Genomic DNA, 22,758 nt, shown 5'->3' with positions numbered 1-22,758 from the left:
TGTTACTTGGGAGCCATATGAAGATCTTCTTTGGCATCTTTAAGAGTGCTGTGACTACGTTGACCTGGTCAGACAGGCCCAGCTTGTTGTCAATGAAGATGATCCCTAGGGTCCTGGCATGTGACCAGGGGGTGGGGTAAGGTCTAGCTTGGCTGTTCACTACAAGGGCCTGCTCGGCCCGTGAACTGTTCGGTTTTCACAGGGAGAGTGATGTCTCATCAGGACTATACCTCCCAAACCCCAAAGTGCTGTTTGGCTATCGATGAAACTGTATAGACGGAACACAACATTCACCCCTGTTCTGGGATATTTGAAAGAAGAACATATATCTCTATCATTTGGTGGCAGTCTTGCTCCATGAGCGGATTCATTACACCGCTATGAAAACAGAGACATTGGTTTGTCCGAAGAAGCCATCATACCTACCAAGCTTGCTCTGTATCGGAGATTGGCTTTTCCTGAAGAAGGCATACTGATGCCGAAACGTATGTAGAAACCACCTGGGAACTACAGACGCTTTTTGACACAGTTATATTGTATCATGACAAGAACCTAGTCATCCAGATTAAAATTTGTAATAAGTATGAGATAATTATTGGTATTACTGTGACAAACATGCACTACAATGTATTCTATGTTGATCTATGAACTCTCCAATGTTCTATAATATTGTACATATCTTGCCAGATAGTGTGAATGGGCAGATAGATGAATGTGGGATGCGTTGTTATTCTTATGACAATAATTATCTAAAATATCATTAATAAAACAATTTTTGTATTTTTCTATCACCTAAGTGTATGTCTCTCCTATATATGTCTGCTTAAAAACCTATTTATGAAGTTGGCCTAGGAACATTACAGTATGTCCAATGAAGAGGTGCTTTTTCCAAGGATCACTACTTCTGTTTTGTCTGTGTGGAGTTAGAGAAAATTGGACTTCATCCATGTGGCAATTTCCATCAATCAATCTATATTTCTACAGTGCAGCACAGTCAACCCCAAGGTGATCTGGGCGCTGAGGGTACCGTGTCTCTGACGAAAAGCCAGGTCTTTAGTTTCTTTCTGAAGTCTGCCAAGGAGGAAGCTGTTTGGAGGTGGAGGAGCAGGTCATTCCAGGTCTTGGCCGCGATGAAGGAGAAGGAGCGTCCGCAGCTGCGATGGATGCGGGGTAAGTGTGTGACGGCAAGAGAGGTGGGGAGCAGGTGTCTTGCAGGAAGGTGGAAGTTCAGTCAATGGTTGATGTATGATGCTCCTTAGTCGTGGAGAGCTCTGTATGCATTTTTGAGGATCTTGAACTGAACTGGCATCTCTTCTGGATGGGGAGCCAGTGGAGGTTTCTGAGGTGATGTGGGTTCGTTTGGGGAGGTCCAGGACGAGTCAGGCTGCGGTGTTTTGTATGGTCTGAAGCCTTTTGAGGAGCTTGTTGGAGATTCTGACGTACAGGGCGTTGCCATAGTCAAGGCGGTTGGTGACGAAGGCATGCAGGATTGTCTTTCTGGTGTTGATGGGGATCCATCTAAAGAGTTGGTGGAGCATGTGGAAGCAGGAGGAGGCGACTGCGTTGACTTGTTGTTTCATGGTTAGTTGGCCGTCAAGGATAATGCATAGGTTGCGTGCATTCATCTGTTGATGTAGGTGTTGGTCTGAGTTCTGCTGGCAAGGAGTTGTGGTCCCATATGAAAATGTTTCTTCAGAAGATCCGTTTTGTCGGAGTCAAGTTTGAGGCAGCTGTCTCTCATCCATTTTGCCACGATGCTCATGGTGTTGCAGACATAGGTTTTGGTGTTGGAAGGGTCCTCAGTGAGCGAGAGGATTCGTTGAGTGTCATCAGTCTAGGAAATTATGTTGAGTCAGTGGGATGTGACGATGTCTACGAGGGGGTAATGTATATGTTGAATAAGGTGGGGTTGAGGGATGATCCTTGGGGTATGCCGCAGATGATGTTCTTGGGTGCGGAGGTGAAGGCAGTTAGTTGGATGCACTGTGTGTGTCCTAGTGAGTTGCGAGCTGATAGGGTTGGCTCCGAGGTTGAAGAGATGGTGGGGGCAGGGGTCGCAGGGTGCCCCGAAGTGGATGGACAACATGATGGCTGTGGTGGTCTGGTTGGTGAGCGGGTACCAGGTGGTTATCGTTCGGCTGGTGTTCGTTGGTTTGTCATGGTTGTAGAGGCTGGGACAGGGGGGTTGGGTGTCAAAGTTGATGTAGATGGCAGCAATCTTGCTGTGGAAGTAATCGGAGAGGGTGTCGCAGAGTTCTTGGGAGGGGTGGATGGTGTTCTCTGTGGCTGTCAGTTTGGAGTATTCCTAGACAATTTAGAAAAGTTCCTTCATGTTGCTGGCTGTGGCGTCGATGCAGGTGGTGTTGGCTGCTCTTTTGGTTGCTTTGATGAGCAGGTGGTAGTTGCATAGGGGTTCTTTGTGGGCGGCTCTGTTCCAGGGGTCCTTGGTGGCACGCTAACACTTATCGAGTCAGTAGCAGTTACACTTGGTGGATATGAGCTCTGGGGTGTACGAGTAGGCTTGTTTCGAGGTTCTGCTGTTTTTAGTGGGGCCACTCTGTTGGAGCATTTGTTGATCCAAGCAGAGAGGTTCTGGACTGTCTGGTCGAGGTCCACTGTATTTTCTTGTTTTGTGGGTCTGAGGGACTGTAACCATGGATCCTCGATTACCTTGCCCCAGCTGCAGTGGGTGGTGCTTGGCAGTTGGGTGTTGGATGTCAGAGATAGTAAAGTGAACACTGGCATGGTCGGTTCAGGTGAGTTGAGTAACATGGGTGAATTTGATTCTGTTGCGAACAATAAAGATGGCATGGAGTCTGTTTGTCCGGCTTTGTGTGTGGGTGCGGTGCCCATTTGGGTGAGGCCGATGTTGCCGATGTTCCCTAGGAGGATGATGGAGTTGGTGTTGTTGGGGTCGTCGACGTGGAAATTGAGGTCGCCAAGTAGGGTGTAGAGAGTCGATGGCAAGGGGGGTGATGGCGTGACAGAAGAGTGCTCGGGGTCCCGTAGACGAGGGTGCCTCTTATTGTGGTCTTAGTGTTGTTTTGGGGTAGGAAGTTGAGGTGTTCCATAAGAGGCGCTGGGTTGTCGCTGGCGATTGTGGCATTCAGATTTTTTTAATTATTTTTTTTAAAGAGGATTGTGATGCCCCCGCCGTGCTTGTCGGAACTACCTCGGTGTATCATTTTGTTGCTGTCAGGAGTGCCGGTGGTGATGTCGAGTTTCGAGGAAGGTTTGAGCCACGTTTCAGTGATGAAGCCAAGGTCTGGGGAGGGGGTGGTGATGATGTCCCAGATTTCCGTGGAAAGTTTGCAGAGGCAGCATGCGTTGAGCAGGATGCAGTGAAGCGGTGCCAGGTTGTTTGTGGTCTTCTGAGTAGGCGTGGTGTGGAGTCCAGAGTGGGCAGGGGTCTTGTGTGGTAAGTGAAGCAGCAGTGGTTGCAGGTGAAGCAGCTGCTGTTCCCGTGTCCATGGTCTAGGGTTAGGACCGTGTCTACTCTGTAGCAGTGGATGGTGGGAGGACCAGGGCGCTGGGCACGGGGCAGATGGGCTTGCCTTTGGCACACCATAAGCAGTCCTGGGAGGTGGGAGGGGCTGTCAGGTTAGTCGCAACAGTATTGGGGGGTAAGAACGGTGGGCGCAGGCTGGAAACAAAGCAGGCAATGGCCTGATTAGAACCCAATCAAAAAGGGCCTAAGGCAGACTTAACCTAAATAAAGTAAAATTAGGAGGCTAAAATGGTAACCCAAATACAATTAATCAACTGGCAGGCTAAAGTGATAACAACAGAGAAATACTCAGCCCAGCGACCTTCAACTACGGTCTCGAAATGGGGGCAGCGGGGACTTAGAAAGCAGCTGGCAGGAGCAGTAGGGTTGCACACGAACAAAGTGATCAGGAGCTACTCCTGCATGCATTCTGCATATAGTGAACTTGTTCTCTGAGCTGGGGGTTTTGTCTGAGTAGCACAACCATGATCTGTAACAGTTTTGGGGTGCAAATATCAATACCACATGTGGGAAAAACCTGCTGGAAACTGCACTGCAAAAATAGCTTGTAATAACTTTTTCATTTACACATATTTTATAGTATACTTCTAGAATTTTGAAATGCTATGTGTAACAGATGTTACTGTTGAACAATTAATGGTACTAAACGTAGTGAACTCTGAAAGATGGAAGCTTAATGGGCAAACTAAGCAACAATTTCTTAACAATCCAGTTGCTAGATCTGGAGACATCAAAGCTTAAAAAAAGCTGGAAGCTGCATTAACATTTACAGCGCTACATTCTGGAGGATATAGCATAAAATACAAGCAAATATCTAAACTACCCTTCTGTAAAGATATAACCACTTTTAAATAAACAATGTTACTCTTCAATGCAAAACCTCTGAATAAGTTTTGGTGACGCTCGAGTGTACTGTACATCATTTGCCGTTTTCTCCCCATCACCTCCCCTTTGACTTTCTGACAGAAAGAGTGGGATAGATCTCTTGCTTTTTCTCCCACCCACTTCAGCCAAATCATTTCCATCTCTTGTTTGACACAATCCTACAGTTGTGTATAAAATAAAAAAAATGGTAACCAATTGTTAATTTTTAATCACAATGAGAAGGATACAAACAAATAGGTAAGCAAGTTTGTAAAATATGTCTTACAATTCAGGAGGTGGAGAAAATTGCAAGCAAAAGCAAAATAGGTAACAAGAGAAAAGAGGTGCGATGTGTCACAGCTGCCAGCTTCAAAACAAGAGAATACGAATGTGAGGGGGGGAGGGGAAGAGGGAGCCTATATAACCCTTTAGAGCCTAGGCTACACCAAGTGCAGTATACACAAAAAGAAAGGGCTCTTAAAGGAAGCTTTAAAACAAGTCGCACAGACTGCTTATGCGAGCCACTTGATAGCAATGTATAGGCTTGCAAGGGTACAAGGCATATTGCTGAAATGGAGAGTCAAGGAGAGAGAGGACATAGTAACAGACGATCCAGTCCCGCAGAGTGATGTATGGATACATCTCAGTTCTCGGCTGCCAGTGTAAGATAGTGAGGACCACTTCTGTTCATTGGATCCAGCTGTTGAAGTGCATGAAACAAGCATTGGCAAAAGGTAATAGGTCTGGCATTGGTTGCCAACCTTTTGGCTTAGCAATGGTTATTTTGTCATGTTTTTTGTAAATCTTTATTGTTGGGGGAGCAGGTGGGCCCTTGCCAATATATAGAAAAATTGGCAAGAAGCACAAATAGATTTTTTTGCCTCATAAACTACACATTGCCATAGTAGTTTCAGGCAGTGAAGGAAATTTTCATTTCATTCTTTATTTCGATCGAATAGATCATAAAAGAGTACATCCAAAGTTTAACAAAATGCGCTTGGTTAATACAAGTTAATTCTACAGTGGTTTAAAAGAAAAAAAAGACATTGCAGATTTCATCCAATTATACAGAATCAGGCAGTTACAGTGGTTTGCCTATCGTGAATCACAAGTCCAAATTAAAAGTATCATAAATTGAATGCAATGTGTATCAGTTAAATGTCAACAAAGCATGAAATTGTTTTAAAAGTTATACCAAATCTATATCAGAGTGCATGCTACGAGTACGTATATGCCACATCGCAGTTAAGAATTTAGCTATTGCAAACACAGTCGGAGGTGAAACGTCCGTCTTTAGTACTCTGTACGCGGGCAAGTAATGCCTGAACCCCAGGTTTTTAAAAAGGGGAACGAGCCAGTACTTTCTAGGTTTCTGGTAAGCATTACAGAAAAATAAAACATGCAAATTGTTTTCCTGATGGTACTTGCAAGCTGGACAAAGCTCTGGGGTAGGGGGGTGGGACCAGGTGCTGCTGAGTGCTCTGAGGGGGAGTGTGCCATACCTCCACTGTAAAAATAATTTTCTTGTGAGGGCAGGGCTGATTGAATCAAGGACTAGTTCCCGATGGTATGAGTTTTTGGATTTAATGAATAATTGAGTTAAAGACCCCATGCGAGGATTGTGTAGTAAAGATGCTATTTTGAAATCATAGTAGTCCTGTGATAAAGATTTGCGCGAAACCTTACTACAAGCATTTATTGGGTCCAACCGCAGTTCTGGCCTGCCCAGGCTCTCACATGTCTTTTTTTATATATTTTAGCCAGGGAATGTTCATTATGTTTGGTAGAGATAAGATCTCTTGTAACTCCATCCGGTAGCTCATGAGCTCTGGGGTACTCCAGATTCGTCGCCAGAAAGTTAGTGGTTTTAGTCCCAACTCTTCCTCAATTGATCTTAGGCCCAGATCTAGTCTGAGCGGGAAGAGTGGGGTGCTTGCTGGTAAGGCCACCATCTGCCTGATAAATTTATTCTCAGTGGTTGTCAGGTTTTAGGCAGGTATATGCCCCCACAACTCCCCCCATGTGTGACTTCCCCCTGGGCCTGCATTTTATAAATTTGGAGCACTGGGCCGAGGGGTTTGTGAGTTGATCTGTTTGCCATCCTGGAGATACCACCCGTTAACTGTGCTAGTTTAATGTTAGCCTTTGTCCGATGTGTATCCCAGGTCAGATTTTGATTGATGGTCACACCCAGATACTCAAATGTATGAACCCTCTCTAATCTCAGTGTGCCTATGGTGGGATTGGGGCGTGTTGAAGGTGGGGGACTGAGAATCATGTATTTAGTTTTCAGGGCGTTGATCTCCAGTCCCCGCTCAGCACAAAAGGTTTCAAACCCATCCAAGACCCGTTGTATTCCCATCGGGGATTTTAAAAACAGCAGGGAGTCGTCCGCAAACATAATAGCGGGTACCCTGCTGCCGTTGAGCTTTGGAGCATCGATGTCGGCTATCCCATTCAGGTGGTCGATTACCCCGTTAACAAAGAGGCAGAACAGGGTCGGTGCGAGCACACAACCCTGTCTCACCCCCCTGTCAACGGGGAATCTTCCTGAAAGCATCCCGTTTCTACCGCACCTGACCCGTGCAAAGTTGTCATGGTGGAGTCTTATCAGGATGTTCAGGATGTCAGGAGGGATACCCATCTCCGCCAACACGGTCCACAATCTAGATCTTGGGACCAAATCGAAGACGGCGCGCAGGTCTACAAAGACCGTGTAGAGGCTGCCTCCCTCGATTTTTGCAGTTTTTCAGAACAGAAGATTCAGGCGGAAAATCTGGTCCGTTGTTGAGATCTTCCTTCGGAAACCCGCCTGATAGGGGCTAAGAATGGAGAACTCCTCAATCCAGTTTTGGAGGCGGTCAAGTATCAGCCTGCCGAATAGTTTTTGGGACACATCGATAAGGCTGATAGGCCTGTAGTTGGCTGGAAGCAGAGGCGATCCCTTCTTGAATATAGGGACAATCTCTGCTCCCAGCCAAGTACAGGGCACCTCCATGCCCCTCAGAACGGCGTTAAAAATTGACAACAAATAGGGAGCCCAGATATCCGGTTCTTGTTTGAAGATGTCGCCCGGAAGGCCATCTAGGCCAGGCGCCTTTCCTGAAGCCAGCCCTGAAATGGCCACCTGTACCTCTGCCTCTGTGAAAAGATCCCCCTCCAGCAATGTGTCAGTAGTGGGCATTGCATCGGTTGAGGCCCTATCTCCAGCCGTATACAAGGTCTGGAAATGATCTTGCCAGACCTCGGCTGAGATGTTAGGCTCAATTGCGGGAGACAGATCCTCAGACCCTGCATTCACTAATCGCCAAAACTTCCGGGAGTCCCTCTCAGCTAGTGCGGTGGTCAGATTCTCCCAATTGTCATAGTCCCATTCGGCCTTGGCATGGGTGATCATCCGCTTATAATCCTTTCTCCTTTCCTGTATAAGAGATCTGTTTTTGCCTCCCTTGAGGGTAGTCAGTAGGCCAGATTTAGCTTTTCGGCAAGCCGCATTGTACCAAGTAGGACGATAAGGCCTTCCTCCCCCTGACTTACCCATAGAGAAAAGAACTTCAGCCCTGGACTTGATAAGGTCCTCATGTGCCACCCAGAGTTTTGTGTGCGCATCACCGCAGTTAGGTTGGTCCATCAATGCGCTCACCCTTTCAAAAATAGGGATGACACGGGCATACAGCCCGGAGACCTTCTCTGGGTTGGCAGCTAACTTTTCCCACCTCGCTCTCCGTCTATTGCTGACCAGGGACAGTCCCATTTCGGGCACATCTGCCCCGCCCCCATTTGGAATATCAGTACCAGGGAGGGAGTATTCTAGTTCTAGCGCGTTGTGATCGCTATCCTCCCTGGGTATCACCCTGAAGTCCTCGATACGTGACCAGGAGGACAGTGGAACAAAAATGTAATCCAGTCTTGACTCCCTTCCCACTTTATTAAATGTGCATTTTGGGGGAATGTCAGACTTCGTGCGTCCGTTACAAGCCCTGATGCCATGATTAAGAGTTAAAGTGGTGATCTGTACCGCGAGGGGTGTCCAAGCTCTAGGTGGGGGGGCCGCCGTGGTGGGGGGGGACTAGGCACATCGCATCTTCCTCCAGTGGTATCTCATCAGATAATCCTGCGAGAGGCTCGAAATGGGAATTCAGGTCTCCTCCCACCAGGAATGGAATTCCCTGTGGGAGATCACTAAGGAAGGCGGAAAGTTCCTCTATGGTACTCGATTCTCTGGTTACATTCACCGGCCTTGAATAAACGTTTACCAGTGCCAGTTTACTGGAATTTGACCATTCCAGGATGACACATTGAATGTCATCCGAAGCTGTGGGATAAGGTTCGGCCTTACAACCTAGGTGTGTAGCCACCCAAATCGCAAGGCCGCCAGAAGGCCTCCCCTTGCCCCCCCATCTCGCAGTGGTAGAGAATACCGCAAAGCCAGAACGAGAGTATTCCTCCCGTGCACAGGTTTCTTGGAGTAGACAAATGTCTTTGCTGCCCACAAAGGTGCTCCACTCTGGGCAGCCAAACTTATTTCCCAGGCCAGCCAAGTTCCATGAGAGCATCTTTAACGGAAGCGGTCTGGGATTGGGAACGGAACTTGGGGCAATCCTCATGTCAGGTTGGTCAACAGATGGTTGTGTGGTTTCGACCGAATCCCCTCGATTACCTGCCGGTTCCCCATGAGTGAGCAACACCCACAATTAGGGGGGTTTGCCATCCTGGTCATAGTGCTGTTCGGCGTGGAGCATAGTCCCTATAGAACGACCAGTGTGACTGTTAGATCGACTATTGTTTCCCTCCTCGTCACCCCTGATTCGCTGTTGGCCCACCCGCCCCCACTTCTGGAGGTGTCAATCAATCATGTCCAGGCAGCTGAACCTATTGTACGTGTTAAAGTAGGCAGGCTGCCTGGCTATGTGCCGGTGGGAGTCTCCCCCCTCCCAGCCTCGCCACCCATCCCCTCGTCTAGGGACTGTTTCCCATCCCTCCTCATCAGGTACTTACTTCGAGGGTGGGTAAAAAAAAGAAAGAGGTAAGGATTGAATAGAAGTCCCCAGGTCACGATAAGGCCAACCACAGATGTGGGAAACAGTCCTGTGATCCCTGAAGTTGATCACGGCACTGTCCCCTTTGATTGATTTCCTTGAGTTGCCAACCCAGGGGACTCTTCTTGCCGCGAGAACCTCGCTCACTATTCCTTTGGGGAGAGGTCGACTTAAGGAGAGCCATCTGGCCACCTTGTTCTTAAGAGAAGTGGCTGATTCTATGGTCTCCGGTTTCAACTCCGGTATGCCAGCTAGAATGACTACATATGGTCCCGCCTCTGGGGGAAGATTTAGAGGCCTAATTTTATGTGTCCTAACCGGGTCTCCTTGATTGACTATAGTGTTAGACCCTGGGTGAGTCAGTTGGGGTGCTCCTTTAGTTGGCTGGGAAGATAAAGAGTGGGTGGTGATTGGTACAGGTTGTACGGTTTTAGTGGGCTGTCTAACCTCCTTCACTGATGGAACTAGTGTAACCCTCTTATTCTTAGGCTCAGCACCACCCCTATCGGCCTTGTTATCTACTTTGAGGGCATCTGTTAATCGGACCGTTGATTTTTCTATGATCGTTAGCCTGGCCTCGATTTTTGTTAGGCGGGCTTCTAAAGGGCTAAGGAGAGACTTCAGGAGAGCGGCGATGTTAGGGATAGTAATGTCACCTCCTTCAGTCAGGCTAGGGTTGGAATTCACCTGCACCGTTGCCCCCAGGGGTGCGTTTACTTGGGATGTTGGTCTGGTTTTCTCAGGCAATGTCGGTGCAGATTTGCCAATTTCTACAGAGTCGGCTTCCATTACGGGATTAAGCTTCGCAGTTTTTGCCTTCCGACCGCCTGGGTTTTGGGTGACTCTTTTCCTTTTTGGTATAGCTCTTTCCCTAGCTCCCTGTTTTGAGCGACTATCTCTGGGATTGGGGCTAGCATTGTTGGCAACAGGGGGGGGGGGGAAACCAGATTGGGTGTAGATTTGTGGTGGGGTTAGTGGGTGGGGTAGATCATTAAAAGGGATTGAAATATCTACATCAGACATAGCCACTATCCCACTATTCCCATTGTCCCCTGTAGCAAGCGGGATGCAATCAAGTTCTTTCTCGGGGGTCCTTGCTTGTGCTATAGTTCCCATAGAAGATCTTCTTACCCACTCGATTTGCTGGGATAGGCGCCGTTCCAGTACTGTAATTTCATCAATCAGGAGGGCGCCTGCTTTAACAAAGTAATTGTCCAGAGTGCCGGTTGGAGCTCCACCTGCCAGAGCACTTTTGCTCCTTGTTTCTCTGGTAGACATGGTCCTTTCCCAACTCCCAATATCTGGGTGAAGAGCCAAGGGGGGTGGCCCGGTCTGGTCTCGCCCGTGCTCGAACGGGCTACAACGGGCTCGCCCTTGGCCCGGGCTTTGCCCGGCGCGCGCCCCGCGACGCGGGTATGGGAGACGCCTATGTACCTGGGCAGGCGTGGGCGTGGTCCGGGAAGAGGAGACAGCTGATGGAAGCGTAGGCTGCCGGTCCTCGCAGTCCCTACCGTTCCCAAATGGCCAGAGCAACAGAAACTTTCACCAAAGTCCAACCGCTGCGAGCGGCTCCCGCAAAGCGGGGGCCGCGAGCGGTAATGAGGCTGCAGGCGGGGGCTTGGTCCGGGAAGAGGAGACAGCTGATGGAAGCGTAGGCTGCCGGTCCTCGTAGTTCCTACCGTTCCCAAATGGCCAGAGCAACAGAAACCTTCACCAAAGTCCAACCGCTGCGAGGATGTGGTAATAGTGAAGGAGCAGAATGCTCACAATAACAGTGAAGTTAGCCAACAGCTGAAATTAACTGCAATTTAAGGTCTTGTCTAAGATCAGTCTTAAAAGTATGTGTACTGGTGATCCTGAGTGAAATGAGGGAAGGGTCAGTCAGTGAGTGTGTGTGTGCGTGCGTGTCTGGGGGAGGGAGGTGGGGAGGTCTACAGATGTGTCCAAAAGGAACAGAATATTCTGCAACTATTTTGTTAGCCTTTCACTTTCAGGTAAATACATATAATCCAAATAAACCCTAATGCACATACTGTAAATGAAAAATTAATGCAAAGGAAAATAATCAGTGGCAAATGCACTCCTTTACATTGTGAAAGATCAGTTGTTTAAAGTGATCACTGCAGATGTCTTGGTGTATAACCTGAAACACAATTAAGAGGGCCAGGGGAGATTTATAGAGCTGCAGGTGTTGCATTCCAAATTTAACAATGCGAAACACAAAATAAACACATGGGTCTTCAAACAAAAGACATATGCCAAAATGTATCCCCAAACATTTTGGATTTAATCTTTTGTTTAGTAAAAGAGACCTGGAAGAAACACTTAGGACAACGAGGGTCCCGGCAATGCCTGTGTTGTCAAAAGTTGTTACCCAGTAGATCAAGGTGCCGGCCTCTTCTCTTGTACACTACCACACAGAGCATTCATAGCGCCATCAAATTATAGGTATTTTATACATCTCCCTACTCACATCAAACATTTAGAAACGCGCTCCTTCATGGTGTTAAGGGCACAGTTTACACCTCGTTCATGAATGGTGGCTTCATCCAGGAAAAGTGAAAATGTAATCTATAGATAAGACATTCAAAAGATGTACCACTCTTTCCTTCCAGTTGGTGGCATGCATACATATATGCCACCCCAGACAGGCTCTCTCTGTTATCTTAATCTTCCATGGGTTGGGAACCCAGGCTACTGCTTGATTCGGACATGTCAAAAAACAAAGGGTTCAATTAACACAATATGTTTCCACATTGAAATTTACAACCATGTGAATGTAATGTTAATTTGCAAAGCATGAGACTAATGTAAACACTTGCAATCTACCCAAGTAGTCATGCGCAAGCTATGTAGTCGTGTTTTGAACAAAATTTAAAGCACTGAATGTTGCCATGGGTGTTTAAGATGAGCAGTCACTGGGATTTTCAATGAAAATGTTTCATACACTTGCTCAGTGAGTAAAGAATTTAGCAGTGTTACTTCATACAATTAATAAAAAAATATTCATACTTTCAGCACATCTAAATTACATGGCAAACGTTCAGGTGTGAGTACCTCATGAAGTCTATCCAAGTGCACGGTACCCTAGTTTCACTGAGTTGGAGTAGAAAGAATTCACACATTAATTTAAAGTGAAATAAAAAGAATGAATTCAGAGACCTTTGAAATCGCCCTCTCTAGACCCAAGTAAACAGGGTACAATACACGAGTAGGGGAGTACTCGAGCATATGGCAGGAACAGAGGTAAGTGGATTCCTCAAATACACTCACTTGCTCCCATTTTCAGAATTAGACAAACTGTTAAGTAAGAGGAGTTGGTTTAGTTGACAAATGTCGTAATTCACACACGCCTTTGTGAATCAGACCGCTCTGTAGCATTGGTTTTTCAAAATCTTTTGTGCCTAAAATTTCAAGACTGAACAGTATGGCACATATATTCAGTACGCAATAAAAAGTGAGTTGTGGGCGCTTTGTGCAGATCATCTGTTCACAGACAATTTCTTTCTTAACAATTTGGGCTTGTGGCAGTATTTTCTGGTTATGAGGGAACAACATTTTTTATCCCAAGTATTGGCTTCCTCTTACCTGCCTGTTTACTGATAAGCTCGGACCGTTCACAAGAAACGATGGGGCGAAAACCTATCTACAACAAATCTGCTGCCTCAAATAAGGAGTTAACGAATGGCAGGACTTCCTTTCAAGTCAAACAAAAACTATCCATCATGAAGCAGCACAACGTTTAAACCTGTGGTTTAGCAGCTTCTCCTTTTTAGCAGTGTGTCACAGTATGCATTTAACTCTCTATTTTAACTGTGAGATTCATTCTGTGCAGACGGTTTCCTCTATACCTTATGCATAGTTCGTTCCTCAAGTAGAAGCTTGGTGCTGTGGTGAATTTTACGACATTAACTGGAAACAACTTAAAAGGTTTAGCCTCAAACCATACTACTTACTGCTAGGCACAACTGTACGTATTATACAGGCCTAGAGTTTGCTACAGTGCACATGCTACAATAATATCTGTTTCTTTTCTGGTAGTCCATTTTCGAGGTCAATGTTTGCATCTCTCATTCAGTCCTCGACACCCTTCTTGGCGTGTTTTGTACGATGCAAAACTTTATGCACCAATTTGAATCTGAAAACGGACACTAAACACGTTTGTGGGTTTCACACTAAAATTCCACAACATGAACATCCTTGAAACTTTTGGGAAAGAACAAAAAAAAACTCAACTGCGAGAACCAAATTTTGACAGCAAATAAAGGTGGCCCGCCCATTAAGTTTGATAACACACAAGGCAACTGCTAATGTGGTGAACGGTAAAAATGAAACAAAAAAACTTTACCTAAATAATGTTTTTCCAAACTTAAAGTTTCCTTCTCTCCATTGGGCGACTTCATCGGCAGGTTCGATAAATCCTTCTATAATGTGCTGCCAGAGATAAAGTCCTGTTGAGAGAAGAATTGCATTTTGTTCTAAATCAGTGTACCCTTCTAAAGACACAGACAATTCAAGTCTCAAAAGAACAAGAATTAACACCTTACAGATGTATGTTACTTCGCTGGCATAAGCAGGGTCCAGGTAGAACAAATTTGGAAAGGCTTCAAAAGACTCATGATCCTACACCAGCTGTGCTCTCTCATCGGCACTTTGATTCAGCGGGATCAAAATGGTTTTATCCTGCACCACAATGCTTCTACACTGAGCAACTAAAATAACACCGCACTAAAAATTGGCAGAGGCACCAAACAGGGTTGCCCCCCCCCCCCCCCCTCACTCCCTTCTTGTTTGCCCTGGCCATCAAGCCCATTTGGGATCTTGCATTAAACAGAGGAGCGAAACAGAGGCATTCGCCTGAGGGTTCAATCAATCAGTCAGTCAGTCAGTATTTGTATAGCACAACACTGTCACCGCTAGGGGTATCTGGCCAACTAGAATAACAGCGCACTAAAAATTGGCAGAGGCACCAAACAGGGTTGCCCCCCCCCCCCCCTCACTCCCTTCTTGTTTGCCCTGGCCATCAAGCCCATTTGGGATCTTGCATTAAACAGAGGAGCGAAACAGAGGCATTCACCTGAGGGTTCAATCAATCAGTCAGTCAGTCAGTATTTGTATAGCACAACACTGTCACCGCTAGGGGTATCTGGGAACTGAATGTGCGGTGTCTCCTTCGAGATCCAGGTCTTGAGTCGCTTTCTGAAATCCACCAGAGCGTTCTGTTTGGAGGTGAAGGGTCAGGTTATTCCAGGTGATTTAGGAGAAGAAGCAGCCCACGCTGCAGCTGCAATGGATGTGGGGGTTCTACGAGGGCAAGTGAGGGAGAGCGCAGGTGTCTTGCCGGCAAGTGGAAGTTCAGTCGATGGTTGCTGTACTAAGGACCTTGGTTAGGTAGAGCCTTGTATGCGTGCGTGAGGATCTTGAACTGGCATCTCTTCTGGATGGTAGTCAGTGGAGGTCTCTAAGGTGAGTGGATCTGGGTCCTTTTGGGGAAGTCCAGGATGAAATACGGTTTGGTGCTCTGTATGGTTTGGAGTCTTTTGAGGAGCTGGGTGGACATTCTGGCGTAGAGGACGTTGCTATAGTCGAGGCGGCTGGAGATGAGGGCCTGTGTGAGGGTTTTTCTGGTGTTGATTGAAATCTATCTGAAGATTCTGCGGAGTATGCGCAGTGTGTTGAAGCAGGAGGCGGTGACTGTGTTTACGTGTCGTTTCATGGTTAGTTTATTTTAAGGGATGATGCAGAGGTTGGTCCGAGTTCTGCTGGCCACCAGAGATGGGGAGCACTGTATCTCCTTGTTTGCGGATGATATGCTGTAGTTCATTGGGGACACAGAGGTGCATGTGCCTTGGGGAGCCTGAGAGCTTCGGAGAAATATCAGGAGTAAGATCTAGCTGGGACAAAATATGTGCATTCCCAGTGCCACCCACCTTGTCAGAGGGCCGGTGGTTAGTGCTCAGCTTCCACATGCACTGAGAACCAACGACCTTTAAATATATGAGTGTACAGGTCTACCATAATGACAGATATTAAAGATTTGAATACACACTGCACCAGGTCGCTGCATTCGTTGCGAACCGCAGGTACCTTCTGGTACACGTTATACCTGCACCTCATGGCCAGAGTGGCACTAACCAAAATGACAATACTCCCTCAAGTCCTACCTTGACTCGCAGATGTGATTTAGGGTCACAAACACTCTTATGAGAGAACTAATATGGAATAGTGGAAGATACAGTATTTCACTCCGTCTCCTTCAGCGAATGCTTGGGGAGGGCGGGCTGGCCGTACCGGACCTAGCACTATATTAAACAGCAGCGCAACTAAAGTGGCTGGCTCAATGGCTGGGAGGTGAAAGGAGATGGCCCCCCTAGAGATGTTCAGAATGAGGGAGCAATGATGGCCCTGATACTGGGCGGGAAGATAAGCGCCCTTGACCCCAAAAAGATGCTCAAGATCACAATGAGGTGCTGGAGAGGGATAATGCGCAGAACTGGGGACAGACCTCTGTACACCCCGGCACTCCCACTGGTAGGTTCCCCACACCCAGAGGAGGTTGACTCTTGACCAGACTAATGGCTGAGTGGATGGAGGTCGGGATACTCACCATAGAGGACTGGTATATGAACTGCATGCAGTGTAGTTTTGAAGACCTGATGGCAGAGGAGAATTTACAGAGATTCCAGTTCCTAACATATGGAACCTTTACAGGCTCAATTCAGACCGTTTGGGGGGAGGGCCAGACACAACAGCAATCGCATAAAATTCTGCAAACATTCCTCACGTTTGGAACATCACGGCGGAAAACTGGTGTCCTAGCTCTATAAAACCATCCTTTCCATGTAAATGACGCCCATAGAAGGGGTCAAGATGTACTGGGAGGTGAACTGACGGTTGAGGAATGGACAGCGGTACTAAAACATACACGCAGCGTATTTAGAAACACTAGGTTTAAATACACACAGCTCAACTATTCACACACCAACACCACACATCACATAGTTTAATTGTCGTTATGGGTACCACGCATAAGTCATGTCCCCGATGTTCCTTCACTGATGCAGGATTCTTACTCATAGTATGGGAATGCCTATTGGTAACGAATGACACAAGAACTGGAACGGGTCACACACCACCCACTCCTCAAAACAGTGGGAGAGGTGTGGCGCCGCGGCCAGGGCGACTGACGCTGGAATCTGGGGATCAGGGTTCGATCCCCGGCTCCGGCGGCAGGTTAGCCCAGCACCATGTGACTCTGGGCAATAGCTTCGTGTGCTTCTCTTTTACGCTCCACTCTGACCCCTATCACCCGTGTGGTTCTCCCGCAGCCCCCTACAGGATGTGGTCGCCATTGTGTGCTCCCCACCCACTTGCTTTCCCCTCCCAGCTCCATGTTGCTCTCTCACTGGTTTGCATATGTTGCAGCGGCTACCGTAACTTTGGGAAGCATTACCAATTTTATACAGAGCTGCACGCCCAAGCTCCGGGAATGTACAACTTCTGGCCACAGTTGGATAATACCTTACCCTACTCACCTTTGGTTACTAGTAACATTTACTTTTACAAGGTGGTAAATCAGTCAGAAACTCAGAAAAGTAATGTTGCTTAATCTTCCCGACGGCCCCCAGCGCCTAGAGACCCTTACGGGTGATTGTGCGCTTTACAAATGTGGATTATTATTATTATTACAAATGTGGACATTTGCCTGCTAGGTCTCGATCATAGATCACCTAACAAATTGAGCTCCAAATTCACTGACTTGAGACTAGTACTGGCTAAACAGGTGATTGCTATGCACTGGCAGTCATCTGATGGCCCACCGTATGGCAGGGGGAAGGAGGAGTTCCTGAGATGGCCAACAGCCAAAGAGGCAGCATTGCGAACGAAAGAACAAAGGAGTCTTCAACGCCACCCAATAGCAGCTGACTGGGCATCTCTTAGTGCTGATTTCCACAGGTGAGAGAGAAAGTCATATGGACCACTGTCGCCGGAGGGAGCCGCCACACAGACCAGCTGATGACAAACAGCTTAGGACAGCACTCACTTGCGACAGGAACAGATGTATACAATATTCTAATTGAAAGGGGTAAGCTCGCTGGGCAAAAACTGTTCAAATGTTGGTTCCATTTTTTTTCTTATTGCTACACCTACCAATTTTCTACGACTCATACTAAGACACATGTATTATAAGTAATTTAGGCACTGAAGCCCTGCGCGGCAATTAAGATATTAACCTCATGAAAATGCATAACAACAGTCATGATAAATGCTTAAAAATCGGATCGATAAAAAGTTGTTGTTTTTTTAAAAGAGAATCAGGATTAGACTGACAGGCGAATGGGGATGAAAGAGGTTGGTGTCAATGCACTGGGAGCTGAGCAGATAAGTTTGTGAAATATTTCAAAATACGAGTGTTAAAAACTGTTAAATATGACGCTAAAAAGAGAGAAGAGGGCAATACCTAGTGTGTCGAAAAGGGGGAAGGGAGGTCTAATCAGCAGCTATGAGTCACACGAAGCGAGACAGGTTAAGGTTTAGTTGAGCGAGAGGAGGATGATCAAAAGCAGAATGGGTGTAGGAAGAGAGTAGGGAGCTACGGTGTAGAAATAAGGAGATGGAATCACATGATAAAGTAAAGTTTATGCAGAATATAGGAGTCAATACATTGGCTGTAGAAAATGTTGGACAAGGGACTCCAAAGAGAAGAATATGTATGGTACAGAAACTGAGCAGATAACTCTGAAGACTTCGTACAGTAGAGTGGATGGTTGTGTGAATTAGCGTGTAAGACTAAAGCAGAAATTGTTGAGATTGAGTATATGTATCAAGTAACACTAGCGGTAATGTCAGGTAGAGAGATTATGCGGATGGCCTGGCAATTAAGGCAAAAGAATATACGCATCAGCTTGAAACTGTGGAAGATACAAGAGTAGCAAGGTAGCATGTCTCAAGGTTCATTTGGGTTGATGCATTAAGTGAGCAGCTTTGAAGGCTGCTTCGGGTGAAGGAATCTAGCTTATTGCTGTGAAAACTTAGAATGTCGTAGTATTCTTGCTGGGGCTATGGAGAGTATGGAGGGTGTAGGAATCAAGAGGGTGCTGTGTAGGCTTTATCAGGTTTAGGAATCAAGGGAATGGCTGTTAGAGACTAAAAGAGAAGTGAAGAAAGTAAACTAAGTTGGACATTTTTGTGTTAAACATTTTTATTGGGAGGTTAAGTTGTAGGTAAGCAAATGGCACTAAAGTCAAGGTCGACTGTATCTCACCCCCTCCCTAGGTCTTTTGAAGTAAACATCACTAGGGCTTTAGATAGTGCCTTCATCGTACTTGTATATCTGGAATAGAGGATCGTCTCTGCAGTGCTCTCTCCAGTATCCCTAAATTTGTTGTATTGTATAGAACATCCTCTACTCATGCACAAAGCTGTTTGCTAACATACACCAATTCATACTGGACTGCCAGCGTAAAAGTGTCGTACCAGCATTTTTTTTACTTCTTTGACAAAGTCATATTACGTGAAATACAATCACACACTAGCCCACACCCTCGCAGACAGGCATCGGACTCCATTTTTGCCGTTGGTCTTCATTCTAGCCCAGACATAATACATCTGCTGAAGTTTTAATTGGACTGGCCCCACACCTGCTCAACCTGCAACTATTTATGGTCGGACATACTACATGGTGCATCTTGACAAACATTTTGTTTTCACAGTGGGCTTGGAGCCCGGCCATTGCATACCATTGGTTGGCTTCATGGTCACTATAATTTGCTTGCTTCTTATTTATTATTGTGTAGGCTTTACTTCACCTTCTTCTGTTTGGCACTGCCCCTGGATCATGGAAGCATTACTGTGTCCTTACACTGCTCAGTTTTTCAGGCTTTAATTTTTCTTTTGTTTTTTAAGCACTGTACAAGACATTTTTCTAGCTATCTTCTTCGTGTGCTTCTCTTTTAGGCTCCACTTTGACCCCTATCACCCGTGTGGTTCTCCCGCAGCCCCCTACAGGATGTGGTCGCCATTGTGTGCTCCCCACCCACTTGCTTTCCCCTCCCAGCTCCATGTTGCTCTCTCACTGGTTTGCATATGTTGCAGCGGCTACCGTAACTTTGGGAAGCATTACCAATTTTATACAGAGCTGCGCGCCCAAGCTCCGGGAATGTACAACTTCTGGCCACAGTTGGATAATACCTTACCCTACTCACCTTTGGTTACTAGTAACATTTACTTTTACAAGGTGGTAAATCAGTCAGAAACTCAGAAAAGTAATGTGCAATTATTTGAAAAGGTCTCAGTTTTAGGATATGATGTTATGATAAAGTCCAGATTTGGATGCCTGTTTCTACAGAGAAAAAGACCAAATTCAATGTACAAATTGTGGCCCTAAATGATACACCTATCTCATTCTGAATATGGTTTAAACACTTCTGGAAGATCAGATGTTATTCTATTTCTTCTAAGTGAGAAGTGGCGCAATTACAGCCTTTATGGATAGTCACGGCTATGATCAAGGTCAGTGAGCGCCACAGCCAATCGGGCAGGTCTACTACATACTTGGTACTTTTAATCTCACAGACGTATTTACCAATAGCGGCTTTGCCCCAGATCTGAATTCGCAGTTCTGTCGGCTCGTTTCTGGCCACCAGATTTTTCAGTCTTTCACTGTCTTGTTCATATTTCTTCTGCAGCGCCTGCTGCTCATTATTTTCATCCTCCTTCCAGGGGTTCCAGTCTTCCTTCCCCAATAAGGATGGTTCTGTGTAGAAGCAATAAAGACCACGTCCATGAAAGCAAAATCAGAGCCTTTAAGGAACGGTTAGAAAACCAATTTACAGTGGCCAAGTTAGAAGCAGCTGTTTGCGATGCCTTGCAATCACATTACGTTACAAATAGAAAACCACAGATATTAAACTATTTTGACATAGACTTCATGATGATACAATGTAAAAGCATAATATACTGTGATCACATCAGTTACCTTTAGATGCACATCATTAGACTTTTGACAATAAGTAGAGAGAATAAAAGTGCTAGACGGATTAAGTGAGAACTGTTCTTTCAAATAGTTATCCTACTTGAAAATGCCCACAGTCCCCCCACAATTGCTAGAACGTGGTTTTAGTGGGCCTGGCATGAACGGAAAGGCTGATTTGAGAAGGTGCCTTTGCAACAATTAGTGGAACATTTTGAAACAATAAAAGCAATCATTTGGCTTCTCCACGATAACAGGTGTGCAAAGCAATAACGCAAAGAAAAAGGTACACCATGGTCAGCAGCAGTGCAAGCTTTCCTCACAGAAAGAGCAGGTACAGCCAAGATAAGAGCGCTGCTTGGTTCGGTCATACGCTGATTTGCTGGCCAATAGGCTCCCTCAGTCAAACACTGCTTGTTCACAAGCAGAGGCACAGCAGCAGCACTACAAGATTCCCTTCAACACACACAATAGGTAGGGAGCAGGTTCCCACAAGCACATAGTTGCAGCACAGGCGGCAGCAGGGCAAGCTTCCTTGTAACACACAGAACTCGAATAACATTGTAGCAGCAGTGCGTGCTTCATGTTTACCCGCACAATCACCCAACCATCCGCGGGAATAGCACTGGCAGCAGCAGAGCCATGATACTCACGTACAGAGCAATAACCGGCAAGGAATCAAAAGCAAAAGATTCCCTTGTTCTCGAGCACTGAAAGGTTCTGAAATCTAAAATCCAAACAGCGAATAAACAATATGAAAACACTGGGAAGTAAGAAGCGGGGTGAACAGAGTAAGAAACCCAGCGGAAAAGGGAGCAGAGGAGTGTGTCCAGGTCTTGTGCTCTCACCTGGAGTTTGGCATCCATCTGTGGTGGCATTATTTGGAGTATGGCATTCAGTTCTGGAAACCACCTCTGGCCCTTTGTGTCCAATTCTGCTGTCAACTTATGGATCACGGTATTCAATTTTTGGGACCACCACTGGTGTATCATCACCACTTACTGTGGCCATCTTTTACTTGACTTTATTCATGAGATAGACTAAATCCATTGGTGAGTGGTAGGATGAGGGGTGGAGGAGGGTAAACAGGGGAGCTCAAAAGATGGCTGATCCTCATACCCTCTAGCCATCAGGAGCATATAGACTCCCACCGTCACAGAGAGGATCACTGCATCAGACTCTACTTTTCTTTTTTAAAGGCCTACTACAGAAAGTGTGTGTTAGGTGAGTGGCTTAATATTTCATAACGAAAGCGAAACACAGAATCAATCTCTTGTTCTCTACGTTTAGTGTGTAAATTCAAATCTATTCTTTATGTAGTAGGGTTGTTTTCATGGCTTCCTTCCATTGAGAAGGTGGAGCATTGTTCTATGTTGTGCCATATCAATTCATGATTCAAAAAGAAAGAGAGTACCCTTCTAGTCTACACCCACAGGAACAGGGTAATAAATGCGAAAAAGAGAAAAATGTTCCCTGGGTTCTTGGTTGTAACGGGGGAAGTTAAATCATTCACTCATTGCCACTAGTTCACTTTCATACTATTCACCAGTAAATGCTATAATGGAACCACAAAAACAGGAACTATTTTATGTGCAGAAAGCATCAACATTTTATTATAAAAACAGATATTCCTTAAAAAGGTATTTGATACATTAAAATCATGAATTCATTAAACAAAGTTAAAAGCAATATCAGTCAACTCAATGGTGTTTCAATTTCAACGTTTTTTTTGGTCAGATCTATGGGTGCTAGAATACACAGATCAGCATACTAATGAGGACATCAATTGCAATGACACATAATTATACAAAAAACATCCCCTACGGATGTTTTTTGTATAATTATGTGTCATTGCAATTGCAGGGCTGTAAACATATGCACAAAAAAACAACAACTAATACTCATACAATACAAACACATTGTTGGACCTGGACCTTTCTGCAGGGTTATCGCAAACCGTTTGGCTTCCTCCTTTATTTTTTCTGGTCTGTTTTTGTTGGCTTTAGGACTCTGGGCACTTTACCACTGCTAACCCATGCTAAAGTGCATGTGCTCTCTCCTGTAAACTTGGTATGATTGGTCTACACCCGTTTGGCATATTTGATTTACCTGCAAGTCCCTTGTACAGTAGTATCTTATATACCCAGGGCCTGTAAATTAAATACCACTAGAGGGCCTGCAGCACTGCTTGTGCCACCCACCGAAGTAGCCTTTCAAACCTATCTCTGCAGGGCCTGCGTGCACAGTTTACTGCCATAGCGACTTTGTGCTTTGCAGCGTGACTCCAGTCAACATCTGGTTTAGACTGACAAGTGCCTGTTTTGTGCCTTCACTCTAGACAGTCACAAAGGGAGTGGTGGTGTGCCCTGCATATT

At 45.9% G+C, this 22,758-nt stretch overlaps 1 protein-coding gene across 3 annotated transcripts in view; it reads right to left on the bottom strand.

The window, feature by feature from the left end:
- The window catches only part of RXYLT1 (ribitol xylosyltransferase 1), a 60,417-nt gene that overhangs the window by 19,670 nt on the left and 17,989 nt on the right, over positions 1–22,758 (bottom strand). For all 3 annotated transcript variants that reach the window (XM_078676039.1, XM_078676020.1, XM_078676031.1), the window contains exons 2-3: positions 19,997–20,167; positions 13,760–13,862 (exon numbers count right to left, since the gene is read on the bottom strand). In XM_078676039.1, the coding sequence (XP_078532165.1) occupies positions 13,760–13,862; positions 19,997–20,167 (274 nt within the window). The remainder of the gene's footprint in view (positions 1–13,759; positions 13,863–19,996; positions 20,168–22,758) is intronic.

Source organism: Lissotriton helveticus, chromosome 1_1 (genome assembly GCF_964261635.1).
Source record: "Lissotriton helveticus chromosome 1_1, aLisHel1.1, whole genome shotgun sequence".
Lineage (NCBI taxonomy): Eukaryota > Metazoa > Chordata > Amphibia > Caudata > Salamandridae > Lissotriton > Lissotriton helveticus.
Note: the sequence above shows the minus strand (reverse complement) of the source record. Positions and strands in the feature narration are given on the sequence as shown.